This window comes from Neofelis nebulosa, chromosome 3 (assembly GCF_028018385.1).
Source record: "Neofelis nebulosa isolate mNeoNeb1 chromosome 3, mNeoNeb1.pri, whole genome shotgun sequence".
Classification (NCBI taxonomy): Eukaryota; Metazoa; Chordata; class Mammalia; order Carnivora; family Felidae; genus Neofelis; species Neofelis nebulosa.
This window is the reverse complement of record NC_080784.1, coordinates 44092702-44113828: the sequence shown is the minus strand read 5'-3', so window position 1 is coordinate 44113828 and position 21127 is coordinate 44092702. Positions and strand designations below refer to the sequence as shown.

The window sequence follows — 21127 nt, the reverse complement described above, 5'->3', positions numbered from 1 at the left end:
GGACAAGTTTTTGATCATCCTGAAATTGGAAATGCAAAAATGCTTGAGGATTAAGAAAAAAACATTATAATGTTTTACCATTCTTGCAACCAAAAGAAAGGGGAAAATTTGAAACAAACTCAGAAGAAGTTTGTAGAAAAAAACAGAGACTGGGGCCACATACATTAGGAAATAAGTTGTGGATAAAAAGCCATTTGTTCAGCCTATGTATGCAAAACCTCTTCACTGGCATACTTGGGAACAGTGTGTACAAACCAAGTTTTCATGAATCATTTGTCTTCTCAATTGAAGAGGGATGGAAAAGCAATTCATATATATCCTAACCACTACTCACTTTCATATCCAAGTTCCATATTGAAGACACAGTTGCATATATAATTCCAATACCATGAAAACCACTTATTAGAAATGTAAGAAATTGTGCTCAAATTCCAATCTTTACTGCTTACCTCTTCACTTCCACAGTCACATTCTTCATTAGGTTCCAAAATCCCATTACCACATACTGATTGATTTTGGTATGATGGTTGCAAATTTGAAAAGTTCTGAAGACATTTAGCCTCATATTTTGAAACAAAATTTCTATAGTCATGCATGCTGCAGTTGCTAAAAATCTTTATACCACTGGAACCCCTACAATGAAATAATAATCCTCAGGTAAATAAACCAGGTTAATAAAAGCCCATCTAAACGATGTTCCATATATAATGATATGAGTTGCAAGATGGCTTAAATGAAAAAGTTGTGCCTTAGCAGAGATGAAGTCAAACATGATTACATTTTAATTTATCACTATTAATCTTTAATATTTTTAAAATGGCATTGAAAATGTATCTTTACAGGAAAGTAAAGTTTAATGGTTAAATATCCACCTATCTATCATCTATCTATATATCATCTATTATCTACCATCTATCTTTCTACCTGATATGCTCTTCAGTCATATATCCAAAGTTTTCTTCCCTCATTTCAGTCAGATGTCTACTCACATGTAACTTTCTAAAGAAGTCTTTCTTGACGTTATATAAAATTGTGTACCTTCCCACATTCTCCTTCCACTGTCATTATTTTTCTACATATATTACTCTATATTATTGTATCATGTAAAAATAAGCATATTTGTATTTTTTAAATCTGTTTTTATATGACTTATATTTTGCACTAAAATATAAGTTCTGTGAAGGTCTTTATTTTCATGTTCACAGCTATATTTTTAGTGGGATATCTAATATATATGTCTAATAGATCTCCAATATATATTTTAAATATACTGTGTAAAATATTGTCTACTGGTCTTCTCGGCCAAGCCTGTCCCATCCACTATTCTCAGTTCCAGGCAACTTTAATCTTCTGATTTCTCAAGATGATAACATTGGTCTAATCCTGCATGAGACTGCATGTTGGAATGGTAACATTTTGAATACATTGAATTAAATAAAATATATTAAAATATATTAAATATATTATATATTAAATATTTATTATATGTTAATAAAATACATTAAAACATATTGCTGCAATTAACTTCATCTGATTAAAAAAAGGTTTTAATGTTTGCTTATTTTTGAGACAGAGAGACAGAGTGCAAGTCGGTGAGGTGCAGAGATAAAGGGAGACAGAGAATCTGAAGCAGGTTCCAGGCTCTGAGCTGCCAGCACAGAGCCCAACATGGGGCCCAGGCCCACAAGCCATGAGAACATGACCTAGGCCAAAGTTGGACACTCAACCAATGGAGCTACCCAGGCGCCCTATGATTTTTTAAATGTTTTAATGCAGCTACTAGAAAATTTACAATTACATATGTGGTTTACATTTTAATTCTATTTCACAGTTCCCCTCTAAGCAATCATGTCTGAAACAGTAACTCTTAAACAGCTATATCTGTGATGAGTGATGTTCTGGGTTGACTCCAGAGCCTCCAAGGAGAGAAATGTATAACTGCCAAGGGTTTGGAGTTGGGAGAGTGAGAAAAAAAAGGCATGCTTTAGCTTTCATTGATATACTCATTTGTAACGGAATCAATAGGGGAAAGTATGAAGACTGTCACAAGAAAAATATTTAAGCAATTTTGTATATTACTTTTAACTATTTTGTTTCAATAGACATCAGTGCCACTACAGTTTTGCAGGCTACTCTTAGGCAAAAAGCTACAAATTTTGAGCACTGATATCTTTGTACACAAAATTAGCTTAAAAATAGACAGAGACCTAGGTTCTTTTCTACTTGGATCACATGCTTTCTGAGTAAAAATTAAGTGTTAGTTAGAACTTGAAGCTTTCAGGGGCACCTGGGTGGCTCAGTCAGTTAAACGTTTGACCTTGGCTCAGGTCATGATCTCATGGTTCGTGAGTTGGAGCCTGGCGTCGGGCTCTGTGCTGCCAGCTCAGAGCCTGAAGCTTGTTTTGGATTCTGTGTCTCCCTCTCTCTCTGCTCTTCCCCCACTCATGCTCTGTCTCTCTCTCCTTCAAAATTAAATAAACATTACAAAAAAAAAGAACTTGAAACTTTCATTTAAAACGTGTACAAAGCAACTTGTTTTTTTAAATCTCTGCCTAAAAGATGGCCATGAAAAGGAAGAAATGAATGTGTTAGCCTAAGTATATAGAATTTTAATAGACCCAGACATTTCAAAGTAAGTCTTAATCGATTGGTTTTTTGTGGGGAAAGTTACCATCGAGGTCTAAAGACAACTACAAAATAAGTTGAGTTAAAGCAGCTGTTTCAAAGTATTTTCATTTTTTATCCCAAACTCCAAGTGTGGGCTTGGAAACACTGAAAAAATTATTTCAGAGAAACACAGCTTTTCCTGCAACCCTAACTCTTTTTGAATCCCATGGACATTATTAACTTGGCAAAACCTCAACAATTTACTTTCTTTACTTATGCATTTGATAGCTGAAATTACATGGGCCAAAATAAACAAACATGCTGTTTGAATTCATATTACTGTTGTAATTACTAATATTAAGTATCCATTCAAAAGGCCCAACAATCTTAACACATTCTGAAGTCATTTCTAATTTCTAGTCTCCAAGACATGTGTTTCACGTCTTTTATCCAAGCTCTTATGCTCCTTGTTCTCAGCTTCCTATCAGAAGAAATTGTCCTCATCTTTCCACCTACATTAACCAAACTACCTACATCTTTATTTACTCTGCTAACATCTTATCACAATAATTGAGTATACATATACACAGCTACAAAAAAAAAAGCCAACCTATGAGTGCCTGCGCAGCTCAGTCGGTAAAGCCTCAGAGTCTTGGTTTCGGCTCAGATCATGATTTCACGATTTGTGGTTTCAAGAGCCCCGTGTCAAGCTCTACACTGACAGTGCCTGCTTGGGATTCTCTTTCCCTCTCTCTGCCCCTCCTCTGCTTTCTCTCTCTCTCTCTCTCAAAATAAATAACTAAACATTAAAAAAATAAAAATAAATACATAAAAGCCAGCCCCTGTACTTATGCACTAGATTCTATCCTAATTTACTCAGTGATTTTGTTAAGTCTTCATTTTATCCAGCATCATCACCCTTTCCTTCTTTTCTCTTTATTTCTTTGTTTATAGATAATGTAGTTCCTCTTAGTAAAATTTTTATTGCTATTATTGTTCGAATCGTATTATGATTCTGCTGATTTATGTAGGTAGTCAATCATAATATCTATAAATAAGGACAGTTTTTTTTTTCTTTTTCAAATGTTTCCTCTTTTTTCTTTCCCTTAAAATTCTGGCCAAAGCTCCCTGGACTATATCACTGAGGATAATTTTACATATCTTTGCTTTGAATGCCAAGTGCTATAACAGTCAAAACAATAACAGCACCATGTTTATATAGTATTTCAAAGTCTTTATAAATCTTAAAAATTTCTCTCTGATTCCCTCAGGTATTTCTTAATCATGATATTTACCACTTTCCTGGAGTTTTGTATCACTCAGATTTATTAGTAGGAAAACTCTTCGATACCTTTCCAATTTTTGACATGGAGTTGAATATAAAGAATAAAAAATTATCACATCTTGTAAACAACCTCACAAATATATATGTAAAATAATTAAGAAGAAAAAAAAGCCTTACACTGCTTTATGATTCATTATGCATGTAGCTCTTGGACAAGAACAATTATTAATATCATCATATGTTAATCCCATTTTAAGACCAAGTAGTTGAGCTATAATAACTGAAAATCCCTCCAAAGTTACTGCATCTGGATACTAAAATAAAGAAGATTGAAGGGAAAACCATCATATAAGAAGTTAACAAAAGCAGGTAATAAATTAAATTAAAGCATTTTGTTCCCATAAAATTTTATATTTTAATACTCTTTATGTTAAGTATATTTTACAACATTATTTTGATAAGTCATTGACAGGACTATCCATACTGGTCATTTGGTTAAGAACAATGCAAGAATGTAGGGAATGATCAAACTACCAGTATTCTCTGGTTTACAATTTGACACGCTCAAATTCTATAGCCATAAGCACACTTAGTATTTCTGATGAAATCAACATAAAACACATTTATGTAACTTTTCAATTAAATCAGTTCATCCAATTAGTAAATATTAACTCAGTGTACACATGTGTCAGGCACATTAACAGAAGATGAAAATGTGGTGGCATGCATTAAAGAAACGGACATTGTTCACATGAGGAGCTTCCATTACAGAAAGGAAGAAAGAAAATAAACAAGAAACTTAAAACAAACTTCATCAATACAAATAGATCACAAAAAGTATTATGAAGAAAATGAAGGACTCCAAAAGAAAATTCTGAGGACAAGTAGAACCACTTAAAATTTATGAATTAATATTTAGGCTGAGGTGTAACACTTGGGAAATGACCCAGCAATATACATAGGAGTAAGGTATTTGTATGGAAGCTCATTAAAAGGTTGTAGTATAATGGATGAATTTAAAAAATAATAACAGAAATTAGAGATATAGGCAAAGCTATGGTAAGGACATTTGGAATGAGAAGTTATTTTAAAAAGGTTGCTGGCAGTACAGAGTCGTATTTCACATTATTTAACTTTTGATAAGTAAATTGTGAAACTTTTCTCATCCCTTTAGTCATCACAAGCAAAATTCTTAGAGTTTTTCTTATTTTTCTACATCAGTTGAAATTTATGGTGAATAAAATTTAAGTAATTCATGCCTAAAAGAAAAAAAAAAAGATTGTACATATGTATGTGCAAGTGCGTGAATGAAAACATGGAAAAATCAGTTAATAGCTAATAGTTGATAGGTACCCTTTCTTTTTACACTATAAGACCGAAGTATAAAAGAAAGGAAAAAATTCCAGTAATTGAATTTGAAAGACAGATAAAGCCACAGCAAAACATGAAAGGTGATATCAAGCTGATCATCAGATTTTAAGACAGGTTGTTAACAACCATAAGCTGGCCTTTTAATGCCAGCTCAGAAAAAGAAAACATGCTCTTGTACTTCCATAATTCCACAGTTGAGAATGAATCCCCTCTATAAAGTCATACAACAAGGGGCTCCTGGGTGTCTCAGTCGGTTAAGCATCCAGCTTTACCTCAGGTCATGATCTCAGGGTTTGTGATTTCGAGCCCTGTGTTGGGCTCTGTGATGACAGCTTGGAGCCTGGAGCCTGCTTTGGATTCTGTGTGTGTGTCTCTCTCTGACCCTCCCCCACTTGCTCTCTGTCTCTCGCTCTCTTTCAAAAATAAATAAACATTTAAAAAATTATAAAAAATAAAGTCATACAGTAAAATAAAATAACCCAGTAGCTATATTGTGCAGGAAGAGAAGACAATTATACAAAAAATTCTTAACAGAAATAAAAAAAAAGGACATCACTGTAGAGCTTGTTGATTAAAAGGAGGTATGATGTACAAAAGAAGGAAATTGTACCCTTATCTTACACCATTCACAGAAATTAACATGACATGGATTAAAGATTTACACATAAGACCTAAAACTGTAAAAGGTTTAGAAGAAAACATAAGCAAAAATCTCCTTCAAATTGGTCTTGGCAACAAGTTTTGGTTTTCACACCAAAAGCACTGGAAACAAAAGCAAAAATTAACAAGTGGTGTAACTACTGGAGCAACCCACGTGTTCACTGATAGATGAACAGATAATGAGTATGTGACATGTGTATGTACAATGGGATATTATTCAGCATATAAAAGAACGAATCTTGCCATTTGCAACAACATGGGTGGACCTAAAGGGTATAATGCTATATAAAGTCAGTCAGACAGAGACAAATATCATATGATTTCTCCCATATGTGGGATTAAAATAAAACACAACAAAACAAATGAATAAGCAAAGAAAAAAAAGAGACAAAAAGAAATCCTAAATACAGAGAACAAACTCATAGTTGCCAGAAGGGAAGTTTATTATTTATTTTATTAAAAATAAAAAACTCATAGAACTGAAATATAAGTAGAAAGGAGGCAGGATATAAGTTCAACAAACAAATCATTTGTATTTCTATATATTAGAAATACACTAGAACAATTGAAAACGGAAATTGAAAACACAATTCTATTTACAATTCTTTCTTTAAAAAGTTAAAACATTTATGTATATGTATCAGTTTGCTGGGGATTCCATAACAAAGTACTAGGTGGTTTAAACATCAATATTTTTTTCTCAGAATTTTAAAAGCTGAACATCCCAGATCAAGATGCTGGCAGGGCTGGTTTCTAAGTCCTTTCTCCTTATGTTTTCATATGGTCTGTTCTCAGTACATATCTTGCCTCAATCTCTTCCTAAAAGAGCACCAATCATATTGACCTGATTTTCATTAATTACTCCTTTAAAGGCCTTCTCTTCAAATACAGTCACATTATGAGGTACTGGGGGTGGGATTTCAATCTATCAATTTGGGGAGGATATAAACCAGCCCACAAATGGTAAAAATGAAACAAAACATGTAAAGAACTATATGCTAAAACTTAGAATATTTTGAAGAAATAAATCAAAGAAATCCTAAAGAAAGTGAGAAACACTGCATATTCATAGCTTTAAAAAATAAAACAAAGTGAAGATTTCTATTCTCCCCAAATTGAACTATAGGTTTAATGCATTACCTAACAAAACAGCACTTTTAAAAACGGTTTTCAAATTTCAGTGGAAAGGCACTGAAATTAGAATAGTGAAAATAATTTTAAAAAGTAAGAATCAATTTCTGAAATTTTAAGCCTTACCACATATTTAGAGTAATCAAAACAATGCAATATTGAAAGAAGACAGACAAATAGATTGATGAAACAAATAAAGTCCAGAGATAGACCCAGATAAGTATGCTCAAGTGAATTTTGAGAACGGTGCAAAATTTCAAGCAAGAGAGTATCTCTTCAATAAATTATGTTAGAACATTTGGAAACCCTTAGTCAAAAAAAATTCCTAAAAACTTAATAACTTATATCTCACTCAGCACATTATTATTAATAAAAATAGGTCATTTCTAAGTGTAAATGGTAAACCTATAATAATTTTAGAAAACGAGTGAAACAGTCTCATGATTTGGGTAATGTACTATGGTTATTGAGCAAGTTTTCTTTGGGGAAATCTGAATAAAGGGTACATAAAGACTGTTCTACTGAACTTCTCATGAGTCTTATTTTTTTGCAAGAGAATAAGCCTAAATAACAAATAACACACAGAAATCATAGCATTGTAAGATCAAGCAGTGAAATTATTGAACACTATCAGAAGAAGTAAATCCAACTGTCAACCATTATGAAGTGTCTCAGTATCTGAGGGGAATTTAAGAAAACTTTCAGGTGAAAGCAATGCCAGTTTTTGATTAGTAACAAATTATTAGTAGCAATTAATTTTCATACCTAGATTTTAGTGAAAGCATAATTTGCTAGAACATAAAAAGAACCATTCCATTTACACTTTTAATTATTATGCTATAACCAGGAAGAATGAAGAAATAAATTAATGAAGAAATAAATTCCTACACAAATTAACCAAGGCTTGAAAATCAACACTTAAGAACTTGAAAGCAGCAAAAAATAAATGACAGATTACACAAAAACAAACAATTCCTTTATTGGTTGAATTTCCATAAATAACAAGGAGGGCAGAGTGTGAAATACATTTTAAGTACAGAAGGAAAAAGATTATCATCCCCAAATTATAAATCTAGCAAAAATAACACCAAAAATTAGATTGAATAAAGATATTTTTACATAAAAAAACTAAATTCGTTGCAAGTGGACATGAACTACAAAAATTGTTGGAGAAAGAGATTGAGGTTGAAACTAAATGGTTCTAGATGAAAACTTAAATCCTCAGAAAATTAAAGTATTGGAAATGATAAATATATGGGTAAATACAAGAGATTTTAGGTGGCTTAGTTTTGTTAAGAGTGCTATAACAATTATTAACTATTCAAGGGAAAATGAATAATATTATCTTGCAGATTTGTATGTATCTTAAAGCAAGGTTTCTACCTATGAAACAAAATAACATAATTTAACTCTCTGTGAAAAGTTAAGTCAATTCCTAAAGACTAGGGGGATAAAAGAACCTGAAGAGAGCAGAAAAAAAAAATCCTTGAAAAATCACACAGAACTGGGAATAATTCATGCTCACACCAGTCAGAATAAAAACATTCATAATTTATGAGGTTTTGGACAGAGTACATAGAATCAGAAGTCTACTGCCTCAGTTGTTTGGCAAGCTTTACTCTAGATGAAACGAGTCCTGTTTCTACTTGAGAACATTTAAAATAACAGCGTGAAAGAAGCAAATTCTATGCGAGTACTTTAATTCTGTCTGAGAAAAGGGACAATAATACACACAGACAAACACACATACTATTTATTTATTTTCTTATGTTTATTTATTTTTGAGAGAGAGGGAGAGAAAGAGAGTGAATAGGGGAGGGGCAGAGAGAGAGGGAGACACAGAATCCAAAGCAGGCTCCAGGCTCTGAGCTGTCCGCACAGAGCCCGACGCCAGGCTCCAGCTCACGAACCATGAGATCATGACCTGAGCCGAAGTCGGACGCTCAGCCGACTGAATCACCCAGGCACCCCAACAAACATACGTATTAATATGCAGCAACTGACAGTGTATAATTGAAAACAAGAAACCAAACAAAACTTAAAAAGCAGAGGATGCCAGTGAAATGGCCAAGTAGATAGTCCCAAGAACCTATCCCTCCGCGAAAACACTAATAATTTGAGGAAAATTTGTCAGAATCGATTTTTTCAGAACTCTAAAAAACAAAGTCTTACAAGCAACCAAGTGAATTCAGAATTAATGAAAAAGGCAACTTGAAAATTTATAGCTAGTATTTTAAAATGCTACCAGACTATGGGGGTATTTTCTTACATATTTTTAAATGTATTAAAATTTTTAAGTCAACTCAAAAAATGATAGGAAAGCATCGTGGCATATTTACTTCCCCTACTCTTGCCCCAGTCTACAGCATGAATTTATTTCTGGGGTCTCCATTCTGTTCTATTTGTCTAGATGTTTGTTTTGTACCAGTATCATACTATTTTGATTACTGTATATTTATAGTATATTTTAAAGTCAGAAAGTGTCATGTCTCCAGATAAGTTCTTCTTGCTTGAGATTTCTTTGCCCAGGATTTCTTGTGGTTCCATATAATATTTAGGGTTTTCTATTTCTGTAAATAATGACATTGAAGTTTTGATAGGGAATGCACTGAAACTGTAGATCACTTGCGTGTAATATAGACATTTAAAAATATTAATTCTTCCAATTAGTGAAGGTGGGATGTCTTTCCACTTACCTCTATCATCTCATTCCTCTCATCAATGTTTTATAATTTTCACTGTGCAAATCTTTGACCAGTTTGGTTAAGTTTATTCCTAAGTATTTTATTCTTTTTGTTACTATTGTGAATGGAAATGTTTTATTGATTTCCTTTTTCAGATAGTCCATTGTGTATAAAAACATGACTAATTTTTGTAATGTTTATTTTGTTTCTGCAACTTTACTGAATTTATTATTTCTGAGTCCTTTGTTGTTGTTCAGGGGTTTCTACATATATGATCACGTCATCTTCAAACAAGAGATAATTTTACATCTTCTTTTCCAGTTTTGATTTTTCTTTCTCCTTTCTTCCTTCCTTCTTTCCACTTTTCTTCCCTTCCTCCCTTCCTCTCTCTTTCTCTCTTTTTCTTCTCTATCTTCTTTTTCTTCTCCTTCTTCTTCTTTTGTGTAATTGCTCTGGCTAGGACTTCCAGTATTATGTTAAATAGAAGTTGTGAGAGTGGGTATTCTTGCCTTGTACCAGATCTGAGATGGAAAGCTTTCAGTTTTCCCTGGTTGATTATGATGAGCTCTAGGCTATTGCCATATGATCTTCATTCTGTTGAAGTAATTTCCTTTTAAAACTGGTTTGTTGAGAGTTTTTATCATGAATGGATGTTGAACTTTCTCAAATGTTTTTCTGTTTCCACTAAGATGATTGTGTGTTTTTTCCTCTTTCATTTTGTTCATGTATTGTATCATATTGACTGCTTTCCATGTTTGGCCATGATCATATACTGCTTAGTACTCTGTGTTGTGATTGCTTTCCACGTTCAACATATGTTTCATCTCAGGGGTAAATTCCACTTGGTCATAATGTATAATCCTTTTAATGCAATAAATTATATTGAATTTTTTTTTGCTAATATTTTAAGCTTTTGCATCTATGTGCATCAGGGATATTGACCTGTGGTTTTGTTTTCTTGTGGTATCTCTTTTTCTGGCTTTTATATGAGGCTGATGCTGGTTTGTTAAAATATATTTGGAAGTGTTCTCCCTTCAATTATTTTGAAGAGTTTCAGAAGGATTGGTGTTAATTATTCTTTAAATTTTTGGTAGAAATCTCCAGTAAAACCATCTGTTCCTTGGCTTTTTTTTTTGGTTGGGAGGCTTTGATTACTAATTGAATCTCTATTTGGTATTGCTTTGATCAAGTTTTCTATTTTTCTTGATTATTTTGGTAGGTTGTATTTTTCCAAGAATGTATCCATTTTTTTCCAGGTTATCTAATTTGTTAACATATAATTATTCTTAATAGTCCTTTTTTACCTCTGTAATTTATCCATTGTAATGTCTCCACTTTCATTTCTGACTTCATTTATTTAAATCTTCCCTCTACTTTTTTCTTAATTATTTTAGGTAAGAGCTTATCAATTTTATTTTTCTTGTCACAAATCCCAAATCCTAGCTTTGTCATTTTTCCCATTATTTTTCTATTCTCTATTTGATTTATTTTTCACTACACAAACTCTCCAAAAAAAACACAAGAAATGGAGAAAACATAGCTCATTTTATGAACTCATCATTACCTTGATAGAAAATCCATAAATAGCCATTACCAGAAAAGATAACTACAGTTTGATATACCCAATCACCATAAATGCAAAACTTCTTTTTTTCTTTATATATATATTTTTTAATGTTTTTTTAAATTTATTTTTGAGACAGAGAGAGACAGAGCATGAGCAGGGGAGGGACAGAGAGAGAGGGAGACACAGAATCCGAAGCAGGCTCCAGGCTCTAAACTGTCAGCAAAGCCCAACGCGGGGCTCGAACTCACGGGCTGTGAGATCATGACCTGAGCCGAAGTCAGACACTTAACTGACTGAGCCACCCAGGTGCCCCTAAATGCAAAATTTCCTAACAAAATTTCACCAACTTGAATCCAACAATATACGAAAAAGACAATACATCAAGACCAAGTGGGATTTATTCTGGGAACACAAAGCTAGTTCACCAACTGAAAATTCATCAATAATATAGTCACCATATCAACAGACTAAAGAATTAAAAAATGTATGAGTTTTCAATAAATACAGAGAAAGACATTTGACAAAATCCAATATTCATGTTCGGTGAAACAAAGAAACACAAAAAAATATCTGCTTAGTAGGAATCAAAGGGAGCTTCCTTATAAAGAGTCTCTTTATAAATCCTATAGCTAACATCCTATAAAATCATGAAAGACTGAATGCATTCCCTGTAAGATTACAAACAAGGCAAGGGTTTAGACTCTCACAACTTCTATTCAATATTGTACTGGGGATTCTAATTGATGGAATAAATTGAGAAAAAATAAAAGGCATGCAGATTAGAATGGAATAAACAAAATTGTCTCTATTCTCAGATGACCTATCTATATATCTGTCTATCTATCTATCTATCATCTATCTATCATCTATGTAATCTACCTAAACATCTATCTATGTAGAGAATTCCAAAGCCTATCAAACTCATATAACTGGGTTTCCTAGCTTACAGAGGATAGTGAACACAAAAAGCATAGCTAAGACATGGGTTAGTTTGATTAACTAGATAAATGTATTCAAATATCACCATGTGTAAAACAACATGAATTCCTTTCTTTTCAACTTTGCCAATTTCACTACAAATAGACCATCTTTGCTCACGTTTCAGTCAATTGATAAAACTATTAAAGCCATTCTCAAATGTTTGAGCTGTCACACTAAATTAAAAAACTCAGATATTTTTACCTAGATTTATTTATTTATTTATTTATTTATTATGAAATAAATATTATTCTATTTTTGTTTACTAAAATCCTTAGTATCTACTCCTCACTTGTTGCCCAGGAAAATGTCAACATAAATTAGCAAGATCTTATATGTTGTCTTGCTTTATGAGCTATCATCTTCTGGAAAGCCTTTACAACTTTTATTAACCTATGAGGATAAAGGCTGATGAGATTAAAATAAGGCAGGGTAAACTATGGTCCACAAACCCAATCTAGCCTATGACCAGTACAGCCTTCAAATAAGAATGGTTTTAGGGGAGCCTGGGTGGCTCAGTTGGTTAAACGTCTGACTTCAACTTAAGTCATGATCTCACGGTTCGTGGGTTTGAGCCCCATGTCAGGCTCTACTGACAGCTCAGAGCCTGGAGCCTGCTTTGGATTCTGTGTCTCCCTCTCTCTCTGCCCCTCCCCTGCTCACACTCTGTCTCTGTCTCTCAAAAATGAATAAACAAAAATTTTTTTTAATAAATAATGGTTTTATATTTTTAAATAATTAAAAAAATAAAAAAATAATACTTTGTGACAAATTAAAATTATATGAGATTAAATTTCAGTATTCATAAATAAAGTATTATTGGAACACCACCATGCTCATAAATTTATATACTTTCTATATTGGCTTTTGCATTACAGTGGCAGAGTTAATGAGCTGTAATGTAGATTACATGGTCTACAAAGTCTGAAACATTTAGTACCTGTTCCTTTATATATAAAATATGCTAATCCTTAAGATAGAGCTTAGAGTGAACAGGTGTCATTATAAGGCATCCAATTCAAATGAAATTATTACAGGATCTTTACACAGAGAAGTAAGAAGTTTCACCTCACCACAGATGTGGACCAGCTACTTCAGTTGACCAAAACACTCTTAGAAGAATTTGTCATTTTAAATTTTGATCGGGTTCCTGTTCTGAGGAATTCTGAGGTTCGGGGTATCTGGATGGCTCAGTTGGTTAAGCATCTAGCTCTTGAGTTTGGCTCAGGTCAGGTTTGTGGGATCAAGCGCTTCATGGGGCTCTGTGCTGACAATGCAGAGCCTGCTGGATGTTCTTTTTCCCCCCTCTCTCTGCCTCTTTTGTGTGCTTGCACATGCTCTCTCATTCTCTCAGAATAAATAAACTTAAAAAATATATTAAAAAAAATTGTTTTTAAATAAAATGATCAGATTCATCTTGGGTTCATCCATTGTTACAATCCCAAGTCTAAGGTCTCCTTCCAATTAATGTGCTAATTATAAAATAACAGATTTGGTCCCCGCTTGTCTTTATTCTAATTATTTTCTTATGTTTATTTGTTTTTGAGAGACACACAGAGAGACAGACAGACAGAGTGCAAGCAGGGGAGGGGCAGAGAGAGAGGACACACAGAATCCAAAGCAGGCTCCAAGCTCCGAGCTGTCAGCACAGAGCCTGATGCAGGGCGTGAACTTACAAACCGTGAGATCATGACCTGAGCTGAAGTCGGCTGAGCTTACTGAAGATGCTTACCTGACTGAGCCACCCAGGTACCCACCCCCACTTGCCTGTAATTCTGCAACATGAACAATTAATTGGGTAAATGATTCTCAGTTATACTTGCCTAGTGGTTACCAAAAAAAGGAGACGATTTTAAAGCCACTATAGGATCCAAGAAGAAAGAATTTTATAAAAGCAACTGGGGAAAAAAAGCAGCTGGTTAACATATAACAGATAAATTATTGATAAACCAACAGAGGATGATGAGGCAATTCTGAGATTAGAAAAGCAAAATGTTGCTACCAACACCAGAACAGGATGTATAAATGAAGATCCATTCTTAGAATCCATAAACATGTGCTACTCAATAGGAGCCACATGACAGAAGGACGAGGAGTTTCAGAACAGAAAGCAATAGTTCTGAGACATTTCTCCAAGCAGGGTCAGTATGTAGACATACTAAGACATTTCCCTGCCTCCATCTAATCATCCACACTTGCTGAATATACCCAAAAGCATGAAGGCAAAGAAGCCCAGGGAATATATATATGTAGTACCCTATGAGATCAGAGCAGAAGATTATCATGAGATGGATCTGAGAACACTTAGATGAGTGACTGATCCAAAGTATAAATATCAAAAAATATTAGGGAATGTAGAAGTAAAAGAACAAACTTAAATAAGATAAAATAAATTATATAATGAATCAAAATGCTCTAACATATAATTAACAAAGTTCCATAGAGAAAAGGGGAAAAAATGATCAAATAAAATATAGTAAAATTTCTCAAATCAGAAGTAAATTAGTATCCAGATTGAAAGCACTTTAATATAACCAGCATATTGGACGATGAAAGACAACATACAAGGATTTTAAAAAGTCTTAAATGTTTCCATACAGAAAATAAGCAAGACACACAAATGAATGAGAATAAAAATAGCATTAAATTTCTAAAGAAATGGTAAAAGACAAGGAAAAAATCCTTTAAAATTCCAAGGTACAATTATTTTAAAAGGAAAATTAACCATAGGGTGTCTGGGTGGCTCAGTCAGGTAAGCATCAGACTGATTTTGGTTCAAGTCATGATCTCAGGGTCATAGGCTCAAGCCCCACATCAGGCTCCATGCTGCATATGGAAACTGTTTGGGGTTCTCTCTCTCCCTCTCTCTCTGCCCCTCCCCCACTCATTCTCTCTTTCTCAAAATAAAAAAAACATATATATATATATATATATATATACACACATATATATATATGAAAGTAAAATTAACCAATCTTTGAAATAATTAAATGTATTTTCAATCATGTCACTCTCAAACAATTTGCTACACATCTATTTTTTAGTAAATTATAAGAGCATATATTCTACTAAAATGAGTAAGCAAGTCATGAAAAAAGAATACACGTTCCAAAGGAGAAATGGTAGAAAATTTGTAAACAACCCCTATGCAAGAAGTTTAATAGAGATTGGGGGAAAAAAAGAAACATCCCCAGAGCTCCAAAGAGGACTTTTTGAAAAAAAGTAGAGGCAATTTTTAATTTTATTAAAGAATTTGGGCAAAGGCAATATTATGCAGTTACAAATTTGGGAAGAAACAAAAGCTATGCAATGAAGGCAATTTAATTTTATTTCATTATTTGGCTCATCTGAGAATAAAACAAAATTCTAATAAGCTGTATTATTATAGAGGAAGAATGGAAGAGGTGGCAAGTCAGTATTATGAGCTATTAGGATCCTAAATTCTGACTTCACTGATAGTAAGTCAATGGATGTCTAAATTTGAAGACTCAAGAAATTTCAAGGGCATTTTATTTAAAAATATAGAGTAAAAATGAATAAATTATTCATTATACCCATATATTCATTATATATATACCCATATATTCATTATACCCATATAAGCATGGGTAAATTCCACAGACATAATTTTGAACAAATAATTGGCAGATACAAGAATATACTGTGTGTATTATTTCATTTACATAAAGCTCAAAAAGAGGCCAACTTAACCAATGGTGATAAGTGTCAAAAAGTGTTTTTCTTTGATATGGATAGTAAGTGGAAGGAGGTATATGATTCATAGGGGTCTTATGAAGTGGTGAAATACACTATTTCTTGATCTCCATGATATTTATGGTTATGTATTAACCTGGTCAATATTAATTGTGCTGGATATTTATGATTTTTGCAATGTTCTTTATATGTAATATACTCCAATAAAACTTTTATTTACAAGGAGATGAATATAAAAGTATAAGTCAGGAGGAAAAATAAAAAAAAAATGCAGGCGCAGTTTATGTAAGGGACTGATTTCGTTTTTTCAGTATTAGTCCTGTAAAATCACTTGTTTTTTTAAATTTTTTAAAAACACTTTTATTGTTTATTTATTTTTGAGAGAAAGAGAGCACAAGTGGGAGGAAGGGCAGAGAGAGAGGGAGACACAGAATCTGAAGCAGGCTCCAGGCTCTAAGCTGTCAGCACAGAGCCTGACGCGGGGCTTGAACTTGGGTATGGTGAGATCATAACCTGAGCTGAAGTCGATCGCCCAACTGACTGAGCCACCCAGGTGCCCCAAAAATCATTTGTATTTGTAACACGTGAATGTGTATTACTTATTAAGATACAAATTTAAAAAGAAAAGTGGAGCTATATGAATCTACATGTATATGTCTTTTAAAAAGCTGTTCAAAATAGTTCTGAAATGATTCATAAAATAAGAACAATGCAGAACAACATGTAGTAAATGGACCCATACTTTTGTAACAATAGCATAATAACACATAAAATGGCAAGGACAAATTCATGATTTTTGCTATTTCTTGAATTTAAAGTAGACATACAGGAGGATTTAACTTTGCTTACTGTTTTACATCCTTAGAAATTCTGATATAACTGTCGTAATAGTCATTATTCCTATTCGGTGAATGAGTATTTTAATGTATGTTCATATTATGTTCTAAGATTAAAATATTTTTGTCCCAACAAAATAATAAATACACATAGAGAGAAAAATGCCTTATTATACACTACTTTTATTATACACTATTTAGCTATATTAAATAATATAAAATGCAATATACAGATTAGAAAAAATAGTAAAGAAGGATAAAGATTACATACCATAGCAATATCTGCATTATGGCTTTTATTGCATATTGTGCCAGAAAATGTTGCTCCCAAATATGTAGGATGTTTCCTGTAACTACATCATTATAGTATAAACTTTTTATTACCATAGTTATTCAGAGCAATTTACTACTTTATTTATTAAGCTAAATCTTCCATAAAATTTACAATGATTTTCAAATATACAAATTTTTGACCTGGATAATATCTAAAATATTATACAAAATGCTCACTGAAAATTATGATTCACTTTAGTAGCAATTTTCTCTCATCACCTCTTAGACTTGAAATAATTTCACTATCATGAATTCTCCTCAGTTTCCCTTATTCTGCATGCATTCTTTTGATCACTAAAAGTCAAAAAAGTTTTTTTATATTTTTATTTTTTTTAAGTTTATTTATTTTCAGAGAAAGAGAGCATGTGCACACATGGAGGAGAAGCAGAAAGGGGGAGAGAGAGAATCCCAAGTAAGCCCCATGCTGTCATTGCAAAGCCTGACATGGGTCTGGATCACGGCCTGAGTCAAAATCAAAGTCAGAGGTCTAACCAACTGAGCCACCCAGGCACCCCAAACAAAAAGGATTTTTAATCTGTGGAATAAGAAGTTTTGTCTGTCCTAAATGTAAGCATTTTCTTAAATTAAATATTATCAAAAAAATTCCTTTTAGTCAAGCAGTAGACATGAAATGTATTAACATATTATAGATAATATTAACTGAATAGTGACAATTTTAACATTATTAATAAGCTAAGGTTTACATGTACTCTTTAGTAAACATATATAGTAGTAAAGTATGTAGTATAACATGTACATAACATAAGTAATGTATTCTGTAGTTATGAAAGTCAACACTTTTTATATAAATTATATTCCAAAATATATTGTGATATATGTGATATATGTTACTTATGTTGTTTTTATTTTTATCATTTCAACTATACTATAACATCTATGGCAATAGCTATATATGAAAATGTTTAACATTTTCAGAGGCCTACAGAAAGTTGAAGAACACAGTAAATGCATTAATTATCAAATTAATTATATTATTTATGCATATCTCTTTTTTAATGTAGAACATTGTGCTTACATAAGTAAGAATGCTATGTCATGGGGCCGTAGGATAAGATAGTCCCGTTTCCATACAAAAAATCTTTGTAATAAATCATCAGCATCCCCGTTGGTAGAAATTTTGTTTTTATCTGACCACAATTCCAAGGAGGACAGCATTACAGTCAATTTGAACTGAGTAAACATCTAAAATAAGATTTATGGCATACTTGTTAAAATAACATTAATTATTAAATCAAAACGATATAACATAAGGAATATATTCAGTTTATTATTTAGATTATTGAACATTTTTAAGTCACTGATTTGTCATGGTAAAATAGAAACCGGTTTCAATGATTTTTCATAAAACTATAAATGTAAAAAACTTAAAACTTACAGTGTTGACAAGGCCAGTAATCTGGATAATTTTCTGTGTTACAGCCATCATTTCTGATCCCATATAATCATACTGAAAAACAATTTTTAAATTATTCTTTTAAAATGTGAGTGATAATAATTTCTCTTTTGATGGTGAATATATCTTGCTCATAACAGGCAGGTAAATCATAGGATTTGTCAAACAATATAACACATACTACTATAATGATGATGACATCATAAAAGAAGCAACAATAAAAAATCATAGGCTTTTAAAATAGATTCTCATTTGTTAATATTTTAAAGAAACTCTCAAGCAGAAACAATTGAAATCATCAAGAGGTCCCAAAATAACTTCAGAGATTCCTCCTTAGTTTAATGGGATTTCTTCAGCTAGACACAGAGGGAAACACAAAATCTCCCATCACATGGTTGGTTAAAAATATCAAATCAATAAACAAAATAAAAGGCTCAAATATATCTATAGAACAAAAAAACAAAAATGACAATTATAAAAATTAAACATTATGTGGAATAAAGGATTCAAAAACTTTGATAATGAATACAATGAAATTATGTAAAGGAAAGGAGAAAAGAAACAAACTGTCCTGTGAAATGGTAAATTCTTGAGAGGACATAAACTTGTATTTATTTGAGAACTTAATGTGTTCTTTGCAGCCATGTTTTGGAAAATGCTTAGTACCTCTGCAAAAGTTGTTAATTGTACAAATTGAAAAAATGGACTCCTACCAAATCTTAGAACTCTGCATAACTTGTTTACTCAAAATTTTGGTAGTTATTGAAATGGATGTGCTTGTTATAAGCATTAATATAGAAATAATGTAAAATTAATTATATATTTCCATTTCATGAATTAGAAGTTAAACATATTCTGGTAAAAAAAAAATTTCCTTATAATAGAAAAAACACAGCATTAGAGAAGTATTATACATATGAAATGTATTCCTATACAACACACAAATAAAAAAATCCTTATTTATGACAATATGAGAATGCTCAAGATCATCAGAGTAGAGGTATAATTTCATATACTAAATGTCATGACACTTTGGAAGACAGAGCTAGCCCCAAAGGTTTATTTCACAAGGTAAAAATTCTCAATATATAAGGAAGGCATATCAATGCTTAATTAGTAGGAAATAATACACATCATCAAAATATGGAAAACAAAATGGACACAATTAAAACAAGAATTTTAAAAACCCGCAATAATAGTTCAAGATATTAACCCAACTCTCTCAGTAACTGATAGGAAAAGAGGGCAAAAACTTAGTAAACTTAGAAAGTCTGAGCAATACAGTTGCTCATTAATATACAGACATAACGCCATTCAAAAAGGGCAGAATAGGGGCGCCTGGGTGGCTCAGTCGGTTAAGCGTCTGACTTCAGCTCAGGTCATGATCTCTCAGTCAGCTCAGGTCATGACCTCACAGTTTGTGGGTTAGAGCCCCGCGTCGGGCTCTGTGCTGACAGCTCAGAGCCTGGAGCCTGCTTCAGATTCTGTGTCTCCCTCTCTCTCTGCCCCTCCCATGCTCATGCTCTGACTCTCTCTGTCTCTCAATAATAAATAAAAGTTAAAAAAAAAAAAAAAGGTAGAATATAATAAATTTTTTTTAAATGCATGTGGACCATTTACAAAACTGACCATATACTGGGCCATAAAAGAAGTCACAACACATTTCCAAGGTTTCACATCATTCAGATCATGCTTTTTTACCACTATGGAATAAAACTGATATGAGCAACTAAAATATAACTTGAAAATCCCCAAATATTTTGAATTGAACCAATACAATTTAAATTCCCAGGGGTCACACTCACACACACACACACACACACACACACACACACAAATGACTTAGACATAATTTAGAAAAACTGAAATGTTCAAAGAAGTCAGACTTATCAAAATTTGTGTTGCTAGTAACAAACATAAACCCTTGTATTAAATAGTAACTCTTTGACAGTATCTCTTAAGAGATAAAGTAACTCTTTATCTCTTAAGAGATAAACTGTTAAGCATAAATACATTAGAAAATAAAAAATGCATAAAATCAATTATCTTATCCAAACCAAAGAAACTGAAAGGGAGGAAATAACAGACAGAAGATAAGAAAATGGTGTTAGGGAATAAACATAAGTAATCACGGAATATATTTAGCTGTTCCATGAGGTGGTATCTCATTGTGGTTTTGCTTTGTATTTCCCTGATGATGAGTGATATTGAGCATCTTTTCATGTGTCTGTTAGCCATCTGGACGTCTTCTTTGGAAAAGTTTCTATTCATGTCTTCTGCTCATTTCTTCACTGGATTATTTGACTTTGGGGTGTTCAGTTTGATAAGTTATTTATATATTTTGGATACTAACCCTTTATCAGATATGTTATTTGCAAGTATCTTCTCCAATCCCATAGATTGACTTTTGTTGATTGTTTCTTCCACTGTGCAGAAGCTTTTTATCTTGCTGAAGTCCCAGTAGTTCATGTTCTTTGTTTCTCTTGCCTCTAGAGACATATCTAGTAAGAAGTTGCTATGGCCAATGTCAAAGGGGTAGGTCTCTGT

General features: G+C 32.6%; 1 protein-coding gene across 5 annotated transcripts in view; it reads right to left on the bottom strand.

Moving 5' to 3' along the window:
- Nucleotides 1-21127, bottom strand: part of LOC131506708 (disintegrin and metalloproteinase domain-containing protein 18-like) — a 136721-nt gene that overhangs the window by 86985 nt on the left and 28609 nt on the right. For 4 of the 5 annotated variants that reach the window (XR_009259102.1, XM_058720596.1, XM_058720595.1 and 1 more), the window contains 5 exons: nt 18563-18634; nt 18203-18369; nt 17105-17186; nt 4070-4206; nt 450-633 (listed from right to left, as the gene is read on the bottom strand). Coding sequence is in view for 4 of the 5 variants with exons in the window: in XM_058720596.1 (XP_058576579.1) it covers nt 450-633; nt 4070-4206; nt 17105-17186; nt 18203-18369; nt 18563-18634 (642 nt within the window). In the remaining variant the exon portion in view is untranslated. Of the gene's footprint in view, nt 1-449; nt 634-4069; nt 4207-17104; nt 17187-18202; nt 18370-18562; nt 18635-21127 lie in introns of those variants that run through there. The other variant, XM_058720597.1, reaches the window with a different exon arrangement.